This window comes from Megascapheus bottae, chromosome 1 (genome assembly GCF_031878675.1).
Source record: "Megascapheus bottae isolate mThoBot1 chromosome 1, mThoBot2.hap1, whole genome shotgun sequence".
NCBI lineage: Eukaryota > Metazoa > Chordata > Mammalia > Rodentia > Geomyidae > Megascapheus > Megascapheus bottae.
In genome coordinates, this window is record NC_143509.1 from 102995820 (window position 1) to 103008481 (window position 12662).

At 47.9% G+C, this 12662-nt stretch overlaps 1 protein-coding gene across 1 annotated transcript in view; it reads right to left on the bottom strand.

The window, feature by feature from the left end:
• The window catches only part of C2cd2 (C2 calcium dependent domain containing 2), an 80048-nt gene that overhangs the window by 41316 nt on the left and 26070 nt on the right, over nt 1-12662 (bottom strand). The window contains exons 6-9 of the mRNA XM_090349603.1: nt 11639-11762; nt 10623-10731; nt 1159-1223; nt 326-459 (exon numbers count right to left, since the gene is read on the bottom strand). Of these exons, the coding sequence (XP_090205729.1) occupies nt 326-459; nt 1159-1223; nt 10623-10731; nt 11639-11762 (432 nt within the window). The remainder of the gene's footprint in view (nt 1-325; nt 460-1158; nt 1224-10622; nt 10732-11638; nt 11763-12662) is intronic.

Genomic DNA, 12662 nt, shown 5'->3' on the forward strand with positions numbered 1-12662 from the left:
GGACACGTGGACGGTGCGCGCCAGTGTGGACGCCATGGCCACCCCACACCACAGGGGCAGCAGGACGCCATGGCCACCCCCCCCCCCGGACAGCAGGACGCCATGGCCACCCCCCACACCGCAGGGGCAGCAGGACGCCATGGCCACCCCCCCCCCGGACAGCAGGACGCCATGGCCACCCCCCCCCCCCGGACAGCAGGACGCCATGGCCCCCCCACCACAGGGGCAGCAGGATGCCATGCCCCCCCCCCCCCCAGGCTCTCCCGGGGGCAGTAGGACGCCCTGCAGACCGGAGCTAAGGCTCCTGGAATGAGCCCGACCGTACCTCGGCTGTGAGCGAACCCAGTTCGGTGCTGCTGCTGCTGTGGGAGGCCAGCTGGCTGCTCAGCGGGAAGCTCTGCTGTCCCGAAGGCTGCTTCCTGAACAAGTCCAGAGGGACGGCTGTGCTTGCCAACAGACCTAGGGAGCAGAAGATGAGGAAATGTAGCCATGGTGCCTCAGACAGCCACCTCCAGCACAGCTCCAGGAGTGTCCCAAGAGAATCCTGCAAAGTATTCCTGTCATCAGAGGCTGACGGGCCACAGGGCGGCTCAGCCCCAGGACAGTCAGGGGTGACAGTGTGACCACGCCCTGTGGAGGAGAGGGGCCATGCTCAGAACATCTGAAAACTGGAATGAGACAGTAGATCAGAAAATGGGACTGGTATCAACGGAAAGATGCTAACTGTGCAATGGGCATGAGAAAATACACTTAGGAAATACATCTTGTAAAATGTAGGGGAAGAAAGAGCAAGAGAAGAGGCACAATCTACCCGTGTGCATGTGTGCATGTGTATGTGCGTGTGTGTAGTGGGGGAAACTCCCACCCTGGGAGTCCCTTTCACCCTCTCCGGGAATGTCAGATCCCAGGCCAGCACAAGCAGCTCATGACTAGAATTCAGGAAGACAGAGCATTCTTGCTGCTGAGCAGGCCATGACTAGCTAGTTAGAAATAACTGCCTCGTACCTTGAAGGGAGCCAAGTTACTAGACTGTCCTGCCGGACAAGCGGAGCGAGGGTCACCCATCTTCCTGATTTTGATATGCTGATGGAGACCTAAAACACCCAGGATGCCGGGGACAGCTCAGCAGGGGAGTGTGCCTGGTGTGACGGCACCTACCTTCAGAGGCCTGCCCGTCCTCTGCGATCTGCAGCCGTAACTCCCTGGACTTGGCATTCAGCTCACTGAGGAAAGGAACAACACCAGGAATCCATCAAAACAGAGTGCTTCATGGCTTCTTCAGGATATTGCACTGAGAGGTTTGAACTCAGCACCTTGAACTTGCTAGGTTAACTCTCTACCACTGAGAGCTACACCTCCAGCCCTGTTCCTCACTAGTTTTTTTTTTTTGTGTGTGTGTGTGGGAGGTTTGATTTTTTTAGTGGTAGAGTGTTTGCCTAGCATGCATGAAGAGTGGGGTTCAATTCCTCGGTACCACATATATAGAAAAGCTGGAAGTGATGCTGTGGCTCAAGTGGTAGAACGCTAACTTTGAGGAAAGCCTAAGGACAATGCTCTGCCCTGAGTTCAAGCTCCAGGACTGGCAAAAAATATCTTAAGGGCCGGGTGTTTGGTTTAGTGGTAGAGTGCTTGCCTAACATGCATGAAGACCCAGGTTCGATTCCTTGGTACCACATACACAGAAAAAGACAGGAGTGGTGCTATGGTTTAAGTGGTAGAGCTCTAGCCTTGAGAGAGCCCAAAGACAGTGCTCAGGCTCTGATTGAAAGGGACTTCCCCAATTCCTCCCCACCTTACCCCCCTTGGCCTGCCAGGAAACTCCCTTCCTTCCTTTGTCGTCAGAGCAGTGTGCCAGAAGCCCACCAAGAGGATAGGCCCCTTCAAACAGCAAAGGTGTCAGTGGTTGCCCCATCCATCAATCAACCATGTTGAAATCCATTGGCCACCTGTGTATGGCCAACCCAACCACATGGCTGGTGTCTATAAAGGTAGCCTATAAGATCAGGCGGGGTCGCTCTCTCACTTACATCTTAGAGACGGCCCTGACCGGTCAGTATGGTTCTTGATGCTAGGGGCGGAATAAAACTGTTTCACTGAACTTCCAACTTCCACTTTTGTGTCAGCCTCGTTCCTTTGATCACGGACCCTAACATTTGGGGGCTCATCCGGGATCAAAAGACGAGGACTGAGCCAGCATCAGAATTTTGAACAAAACCTCCGGAGGTAAGATCTTGAGCGCTAGTTTTGTCTTTGGTCTTTATGTTTTGTCCTTTCTGTTGGGGAGCTCTAGGGGAGTGGCCCACCGGGGAGAAACTGGACGCAGTATAGCTCCCCAGGGCCAGAGTGGATGCGGGGACGCCCCATCACTCCAGAGGGTCATTGCAAAATAGGGAGTTCGAGTCTCCCGGGGACGACAAAGAGGGTTGTCACAAAAATAGGGAGTTCGAGTCTCCCGGCCACGACATCTGGAGATTAGGGAGCGAGAGTCTCCCAGGTACGACGGTTGTGTTACTGCAGTTTTGTGTTTGTACAGCAGTTGTATTCGTTTTGGTATTTGTGCATCTTGGAGCTGGTCCTTTGTCTTGTAGGAGTTGCCATTTTTGTGTTTCTCTTTATCGTCTGATAGGATCGTCCGCCTCTGACCCCTTATTGGGTCTTTCTCTTTACCGTCTGATAGGAAAATGGGTCATACAGGGAGTAAGGAGCTCGCAATGCCCCTAAACCTTATCCTACAACGTTTCAGGGACTTCCGAGACAAGGTCGCCCAGTCAAGTGACAAAGTTTACCCAGGAAAACTTAAAATGTTCTGCCAGCTGACATGGACCACTTTCTTTACAGGATGACCACCGAAGGAACCTTCCCCTGCTTAACAAAAACTGTTTCTCTCCCTTTAAAGCAGGTCACATCTTCAGGATCAGAAAAGGAGAAAGGGGAGTCTGACTTGGAGAACTCGACCCACCCCCCCACTCCTTATCTGTCCCTCCCCAAAGTTTTGTGTTTGGTGCATATAAAGAGATGAACCATGCAGCATCCACGGAGGATCTTCCCCTAGACTTGATTTTGCAATGTTTTAAAGGTTCTAAAGAGAAAATTTGGGTTCACTTAAAAGGTCTCTGTTTCTCTGCCTCTGTTGTATGGTTCCCTAACGTGATTGTCTGGTCCTGTTCTTGAAATCTGTACCAGTCCTAATGTGTTCCTGTTTTCTGTGTCTTTGCCTCTAGCCATTTGGAAATTCCTGGGGGCCTGGTATGGCTCCTCCCACTCAGATGCACAATCTGGAGACAATTGGTGGCTGGACACAGGCATCAGTCTTGGTTCCCCCAGCTTTAAATTTGGTCCTATAGACTGTCATGTGAGATGGCCTAGAAGGTGGGCTGGCACTGGAAGACTCCCACCAAATAATAATTTCAACTAAATTGCCTTGTAAAAGTTTTTTTGAACCTGGTTCTCACCTGCAAGAGTAAGATTGGCAAAACTCTCTTGACACTAAAGCTTCTGGAAAACGAACGGCCGATATTAATTTTGCGCGCTTTAAGATCTTTGAGTATGAATGTGTGTGAATGAGTGAGTGAACATGTTCAAGGTTAAATTGTCAGCATGCTGTAGAAAACAATGGGTGAGTTTAAACTTGAAATGCAATTGGGTAAATCTAAGTCTAAACTTCAAGAAAATCATTAGGTTTGAGAAGTTCAAACATCTCAAAGGATCACTGCATTGTTTTAAAGAGGAACTGGTAAAAAGTATTTTTCTAAAGATCCTGAAATCTGCATTTTAAAAATCTGGTATTGTAATGCATAGAGCTGTTTACATTGTAAACATTGTGTCCTGTTTAGCCCAGAGGTGTTAGGGAATTTGGAATTTATTTCCTTAAGTTAAAGTTTGGAGATATGTATTAGAGATTTAAATGTAAATTTGTTTACCAATGTCAGAAACTTTGCCTGTCTTTTAAAACTGTTTAGGTAATCAAATGCAAACAGAAAGAACGGGAAAACTTAGGATAGTCCTGTATGACCATCTTTGGGGGTAAGAGGTGAACTGGCAAAAGTGCAGCTCTGGAAGCTGGCATGAAAGCTGTGCACTAAACAGATGGACTAAGATCCACATCTTCGTCCTTTTTCCTTGCAGACTGACACTGAAAATCTGATGGTAAAATGTGGGGAATGCGATTAGTATTTTAAAGGAATGTTTAAAAGTTTATCTCCATATGATTTGGTTTCATGCTACTGGATTGCAATTGGACGTATTTTAGAAAAAGAAGGAAACTAAGTCCAGACTTAGACCTTTGGCGCACTGATGTAATTCTTGCATTGAGGAAAAACTTGTTTGAGTTTAAACTGTTATTGGAGTTCTAGGCAGTAACCTAAATTGCAGGAAACAAAAACAAACAGACAAACAAACCTGCCTCTTCTAAAAGGAGACCTGAAGGCAAAGGGCGTTCCTTGAGCCCTAGGAAGCCTGGAGGTAAGGAAGTGCCTTGAGCCCATAAAGGTTTTTCAAATGCAAATAAACGCTAAAATGTTTAAGCAAATATCAGTAAAAGTTTTAAAGAAAATTAGAAATGGGTTTCTGAACAAAAGTAAAGTTGCCCTAAAGGTTTATTTCAAAAAAGAAAACAAGGAAAATTAGGACTACCAAAATGGTTGCTTAATTGCTATTTCAGCTTACTCTTGTAAGTTACTTTCTTAGATTTTTTTTTTTTTTTGCCACTCCTGGGCCTGAGCTCAGGGCCTGAGCACTGTCCTTAGACTTTCTCAAGGCTAGAGCTCTACCACTTGAGCCTCAGCACCACTTCGAGCTTTTTTGTATGTATGTGGTACCAAGGAATCGAATCCCGGTCTTCATGCATGCTAGCAAGCACTTTAACCACTAGGCCAAACTCCCAGCCCTCTTGTAAGTTACTTTATAGCAATCTCCAGCAGGTCCATGGAGAAGGACAGCAGATCCTCATTCAGATGTAATTTTGGCCCTCGCCAAGTTCCAGGTAAGATCATGCTTAGAGACTATTTCAGAGTTGACTACCTTGTTGCTTCTAATTGGAATAAAGTGGCCTTTGTAGGACTCATTGATCTGAAAGCCGCAGTTCTGAGCCAGCCTGGGCAAAGCAAGGTCCCTGTGAGACTGTGGTGTCTAATCTGGCAGCAGAGTGCTATTGAGACAGTTTCTTTGGAGCTCAAAGTGGCAGAGTGCTAGCCTTGAGCTGGAGAGCTGAGGGACAGTGCCCAGGCCCTGAGTTCAAATCCAGCAACCAACAAAGTGAAATGCCAATGGGATGTTCATCCCTGTGTGGAGAGACACTACTGGGACAAAAAAAATTAAGCATCCAGATGCAGAAACCCTCTGCTTGGATGGCAGAGATGGTGTCAGATCCTAGAGTCACTTGTGCTTGGCCATTCAATATTAATAGATCCGGGAGGTCATAGAATAGTTTGTAAGCATGCCTTACTAATGTGCATGTTCATTTACTCCATAACTGGGCAGGAACTTGTCAGTCATCTGTAATAGTGGGTAATTTACAATCCTGAACCCCATGGTTGCTCAAAGCCCTAACTGAGTGAATTTTGAATTGATACCAGCCACAAATTCAGGAAAGAAGTTTGTGGACCTGAGGCTGTGTCCCTACTGATCTGTCTAGGCCTACAGTGGCAACTGAAGCATATAGTTAAGCTTCCCAGAAAATCAGGAAAATGCCTTTGCAAATGGGTGCTAAGTAAGCTAAACTATTGTAGCCAAAGAGGGTCTGTGCAGTTGTTAAATGATCTCTAGTTTAGAGCAAATCATTGTTCCTGATAGCTAATCCTGGCAACTCCTTGGTAAAATAGGCTAAGCTTTTTAAGGTCCCTGGTTTAGTACAGAGACAACGCCCCTGAGTCAGCTTGAAGAAGTTATAGAGGATGGATCTTCGCCCATCAACTCCCCTTAAGATGAAGGGACCAGAGTCACTTTTGGAAAGTGAGACAGGATAAATTAGAGGTATGGAAAGAGTAGTAACAGATGTGCAAGAGTGGAGACTGCACTTGTGGGGAATGGCTACAGGTTCAAGTCTTCTATACCTGTCTAGAGAATCCTATCCTCATTTAAAGGAAATCTGGTTACTACTTCAAAATCTCAACCCTATACCGCCCTAAAAACCAATGGGGTGCCAGCCTGCAAAAACAAGTGTGCTCAGGGAAAGCAATTAGGAGACCATTGGGAGAGTTCACCAAAGTCAGGCCTTAGGTTAAGCTTCTTTATCCAGTATGCAGGAATTTTGAGGCAACTTAGGAGGTGTGATGTTCTGTTGGAGCTGCTGCGAGAGACAAAGCTGCTGCTATACATCCTGTCCAGCCTGGCTCCACAACTCTACAGCTGCTTCCTGACTGGAACTAAACCCTTGGTGGTGGGACACTGTATCTGTACTAAGTTCAAAGTCCCCTAGGTCATGGGAGAGAAAATAAAGTGAGGCTGCCCCTAGCCTTTTGCAGTCATAGCCATCTTGGTGTCTATGGCTTAGTGAGGGGAATTCCTCACCCTGTGATGAGAAGTCTAGGGGTGAGAGGTGCTAAATGTGAATGAGGGCTATGGTCAAATGAAGAGAAAGGGCAGTAAAGAAACCTTGGGAAAGGAATTTTTAAAGAAATGGATTATTCCAGAAAAGAAAGGATCTGAAAGGAATTGTCTTACATGTTCTAAAAAGGGAGGACGACAGATCCAGAGAGTATGAGCATGTAGCAGATGGTATGAAGCATGTCCTAATAATGGGAACTCTCCACATGTAAAGTTCTCCCCGTCGGAGGGAGACCTTCCCCTAAAACTTGGGGAAGTTGAACTAGCTGATAGTGTTAACCATGATTCAATGCAGTTCTTACAGGGCTTACAGGTTGATTGGGGACATGTTCATCATCTGGTTTCTAACAGCCTGGCACTCAAGTGTACCTGCACTGTGATACCCAGGTCTCCACTGTGAAAGGAGCAGGAAAGAGCTACTGGATTCATCACTCCCAGATGGAGACAGCATGAGAATGTCACTTTGGACAAACCATGATAGACTGATGAAAGATAACCTGGCAGATATAAAAGGAGACTTGAGCACGAGAGAAGCAGGGGTCGCAAGGATGGTGTATAAAAGCTTATCCAGCTGGTCTCCATGATGACATCCCAAATATCTGCAATTGCAGAATCCTTAGCTTTACTAATGTTGCTCTTGGCCCCTGCATTGTAAACAGTATAATGATCATTTGTACAAAGGAGAATTGGGGTGGTTAAAGACCAGTGCTGAGGACTCAATATGGCCCTTATGACAGGAGAACATAGGGTGGGAGGAAGAGTCAAAGATTTGACTCATTTTCCAAAATGAGGGGGGAATGAAAGGGACTTCCCCAATTCCTCCCCACCTTACCCCCCTTGGCCTGCCAGGAAACTCCCTCCCTTTCCTTTGTTGTCAGAGCAGGGTGCCAGAAGCCCACCAAGAGGATAGGTCCGTTCAAACAGCAAAGGTGTCAGTGGTTGCACCAGCCATCAGTCAACCATGTTGAATTCCATTGGCCACCTGTGTATGGCCAACCCAACCACACGGCTGGGGCCTATAAAAGTAGCCTGTAAGATCAGGCGGGGTCGCTCTCTCACTCACATCTTAGAGGAGGCCCTGACCGGTCAGTATGATTCTTGATGCTAGGGGCGGAATAAAACTCTGTTTAACTTAACTTCCAACTTCCACTTTTGTGTCAGCCTCGTTCCTTTGATCACGGACCCTAACACTGAGCTTAAGCCCCAGGACTGGCAAAAAAATAATAATAAATAATTAGAGCTGCGTGCTGGTAGCTTGCGTTTGTAATCTTAGCTACTCAGGAGGCTGAGAGCTAAGGATAATGGTTCAGAGCCAGGCCAGACAGGAAAGTCTATGTGACTCTTGTCTCCACAAATAAGCCAGAAGTGGAACTGTGGCTCAAGTGATAGACTACCAGTCTCAAGGACAGCACCCAGGCCCTGAGTGCAGGCCCCAGGACTGGCACAAAAATTTAAAAATAAAGACTTAGTTAGAACAAAATTTACAAATACTTATTTAATAAAATTAAAAAAAAAAATGTAAAGACTGGGAGCGTATGGTACAACTGGAAGGACACTGGTCTAGAACAACTATCAGTGGTAAATGCCAGTGACAGCCAACTAAAGTTTAAAAAAAGGAAAGAAACGTTCTTTGCTTTGCTCTAAGAACTAAAACAGCAATGAGAAAAGAAGTTGGGCCCTGCCCCTTGGCTCAGTGCCTGGTACAGGAGAAAAAGAGATCAGAGAGAAAGAAAGAGTGCTGGTGGCTCATATCTGTAATCCTAGCTAGATCTGAGGATGGTGGTTCAAAGCCAACAAAGGAAAGAAAGTCTGACTCTTAACTCCAATTAACCAAAAAAAAAACCCCCCAAAAACACCCGAAGTGGAGCTGTGACTAAAGTGGCAGAGTACCTTCAGTTAAGGGACAACACCCAAGCCTGACAGAGTTCAAACCCCATTAATGGCATGGAAAAAACCAGAAAGAAAGGGACAAAGCAAATGATTTCTTGGAGCAGCTGTTATTGAACCTCAAAGACATGGACCAAAGCTCTTAGAGCTAATAATGAATGTAAGATAGACAAGCGATTAGAAAGTAGTAGGAGTAATAATTCTGTAATGTACCCACTATAAAAAGAGAAATCACTTTTTAATGTTTAAACAATAAGCAGTTATAAGCGATAACAGAAGAAAATGTCCTGTGTATGTGTGGTACACACATCAAAGTAGTTTATGAGTTGCTAGTGAAAATAGGAACAGTTCCTTAGGAAACTAGTGAAAGTTTCCAAACCGGAAATACAGAGGCAAGAACCTTCAATGGCCAGAAACTTCTGGAGAGAGGTAGGTTTTCACTTCAGAGTCTGGAATTGGAGAGGAGAGGAGAGCTGGGCACAGTGGCATGTGTCTGTAACGACAGTAAATCAGGAGGCTAATTCAGGAGAACCATGTCAACTGCAGTGAGTTCCAAGCCAGACTCAGTCACATAGCCAGAGGCTGTCTTGACAGTGGAGAGGGGGACAACATCTAGTGGAGGCATAAATTGGAATAAATATTCTGGATACTTCTAAAAGATATAATTTAAAGTCTCCTAAATATCTTTGCCCTTTGGCCAGCAATGTATAGTTCTTCTGAGATGATTATGTAAGATGCAGAAATATATAGGTAGGATGTTCATCTCAGCTTCTTGACAAACATGAAATATTAGAAACGATGAATCCAGTAAGCATTGATTATCAATTGGCAAAGAGCAGAGAACTAAATGGCTGTAAATAAGGATGTTGCTCTGTAGCAATTGCCGTAGCAAGATGCCTGCGATGACTGAGGAAATCCACTAAAACCATCAGGAATAATCAAGGATATGTAATAAACGAATGACATCTTAAGTAAAAAGAAAGACACACAGAGGAGGGACGTGGCGGGAGGGGACTGTCCACGAGCCACCTTCAGCACACGATGCACTTCTGCTTTCAATCTGTTCTCCTCCATGGCTCGTTAGTTTACTAAGACTTAAATCCAGACCCCGTTTGCCCTGGCCACACACATGCGCTTTACCTGTCCCGTGGCTGCCACGGGACAGCACTTGTCTAGCCCTGTCTTCATCTAGAAGGCAGCCCCGCTGGTCAGCTCCTGGAGGCAGGGCCCCAGGGGTCTAACATGGACAGATGCAGAACGGCCAGACTGTCCACAGCCTTTCCTTCTTGGTTATATGTGTCGTTTCTTAACTACCAGTAATTCTGAGTTCTTTTGTATGAAAGGGAAAAAAAGGCAGACAGACAGACAGACACACACACTTTTTGTCCGTAATCCCAGCCACTCCCGAGGCTGAGAGTGGGAGAACCACCATTTGACATCACAAATCTGCCTGTGGTGGTGCCTGCCTGTCCTGTGACACTGCTTGTGAGGCCAAGATGGGGAAGGTGGTAGACTTGACGGCCATGAAGGAAACCTGAGTACAGCCAGGCGCCGCGCCCAAGAGCTCAGGGCCTACAGGGCCCACAGGCAGGCAGAGGGTGACTCAGGGACATGTCCAGATAGGTTAGCAACCTATCACAGACATAACTAGTGAGCCGGGCGCAGTGGCTCAGGCCTGTAATCCTAGCTACTCAGGAGGCTGAGATCTGAGGATAGCAGTTCAAAGCCAGCCCGGGCAGGAGAGTCCAGTTCATGAGACCCTTACCTCTAATTAACCACCAGAAAACCAGAAGTGGTGCTGTGGATCAAGTGGTGGAGTGCTAGCCTTTTGCCGAAGAGCTCAGAGACAGTGCCCAGGCCCAGAGTTTAAGACCCATAACCGGCCAAAAAAAACACAGGATTTATAATCCTTGCCTTATTATTCCTAAGGGGTCTGCATTCTCCCTTTTCTTATCTTCCTGGACTCTGGAAGCAGCAGAAAGCTCGTGCTGCTCTGCCCTGTGGCTTCCGTGGGTGGGGAGCCCTAGATACCCTCATGAGCCACAGGAAAAAGTGAAATCCAGGTTCAACTTACAGCTACCTTTAATATGCTTCAGAAGTTTGTCCTTTCTTTTCTGTGGAGGGTTTTGGTTCGAACTCTGCTGGCTTTGAGCAGAAGTAGCTGTGGCCCCAAGCACATGGGCGGTACTCACAAGGTGAATTCTTCCTGGCACGTGAGGTCAATAGTGTTTTCTGCTAGGACACTGGTGAAGCTTTGAGCAGGGTCGTTCAGCTGGGCGGTGCATACCAGGTTAAAGCTACCTACAACCAAAGACAGCGACATCATACTGGCTTCTCCAAGATGCTTTAAGATGTTGCGTGCATACATACGCAAGACTAAACTAGACAATTTGACCTACCCACTTCTGAGAGTCCATTTACAAACCTTCAACCTCAGCGCCTGATGCCAGGCTCTGAGGGCACTCAGAGCTGTAACACCAGCTACTCAGAAAGCTGAGATTTACATTTTGAAGCCAGTTGGAGGACAAAAGTCCACGAGGTTCTTTTTAATCTTACAGGTATAGAGCCAGAGGGAAGGTGTGACTCAAGTGGTAGAGTGCCAGCCTTGAGCAAAAAAGAGTCAAGCAAGAATACTAGGTTCTGAGTTTAAGCCAGGTATCAGCAGACAGACAGACAGACAGACAGACACACACACACACACACACACTCAGACACAGACACAGACATACACGCACAAACACACAGACACACACACAGACACAGACACAGACACACAGACACAGACACAGACACACACACACACACACACACACACACACACAACTTGATGGCAACAGGCCCAGACTGACTCATATCCCCACCAGTCCTGGCTGCAGGCAGGCCCTGCAGGGCAGCTGGCACAAGGGTCACCTCAGGTAGCTCTGGCTCCTTTGCGTCTATCACATTCAGAATCTTCTCCGATCTACTGAGGAATATCTGTGTCGCTGTCATCAACCACATCACCCTGGCCCCAGCTCTCGGGCCTCCTCACCCAGGCCCCAGCACCCAGGCGTGCACTTTTAACTTTGCATCACTATGCCCCTCAGGTGTCTATCAACAGAGGTAGAGATGGCGTTGGAGACCCAACCAGTGCGGCCCAGGAGGCCTCCAGGTCCCCGGGACCTGGCGGGCTCAGAGCCCGGGGCAGTCCCTTCCAGAGCCTACCCACCTGAAGCACCAGGATGTCTGGGCAGAGAGGCCCGGAGGTTCTTCACCTGGAGTTTTAGTTTGTGAGCCCTTGGCGGTTTGGGCGGGCAGGATTCCTGAGCAGCGGAGGGGGTGTGTCGTAGATTCTGTAGGTAAGAACAAAGAGCGGTGCTGGCAGGGGTCCCAAGGAAGCACCCGTGGGCTTTGGCAGGGGAGAGTCTGCACAAACTCCTGCCCAGGGAACCTGAGCACCAGGTCAGCTCTGTATCAACACACCTGTCTCACAGGAAGTCAGGGCACCATTGGGCTGCAACCATATCCCCAGCCTGGGAGTCTTTGATCCTCAAGCATGCACAAAAGGCTGCATAACCAGCCCAAGAGGCTCTAGCTGTGGCCGGAGATCAGCGGCACCCTCGCACAGCAAGGACCCCTGCAGGCCAGGAGGTCTCCTGATCGTGCATGGACAACCACCAGCCCTTCAGGACTACTTCAGACAGAGCCCTATTCTGCTTGCAGCAGTTCCTCTGGGAATCTCTGCACTACACAAAGGGCAGAGATGGGTGCCCCAGGCAGGCACCCATCCTCAAAGGGGCATAAAGGTGTTTCCAACGGCAGGCATCGTGAATCTGGAGGCAGCCTGCACCCCTGTGCTGGACCAGCCAGTCCCACTGGGCACGGGCAGGTATCAACATTCCTCAGAAGGCCTCCTTGGACTCAAGCTGAGGCCCAGGTGGCACTCCTGGGTGCTGATTGGACCAGGAGTTTGGAGGGGGACAGGCCCTAATGCCTCCGGGGACATCACGTTCTGTAGGTACCACCTGGCACATGCTGTTCTGAACCAGTCATGAGCTGGGGGTGTGAGAAGGCTGGAAGTGACTACAAATATCCTTCAAATCCAGGTGTGTGTGCCAGTGCACAAGCCTGGGGTGTCCACTTCACTGGGCCAGGTCTGCTCAGGTGCTCGTTTATAAACTCTATTGTGGGGATTCATGGGAGGACAACGTGGATGTAAACTGCATGAGTAGGGTGGGCCTCATCCAATCAGC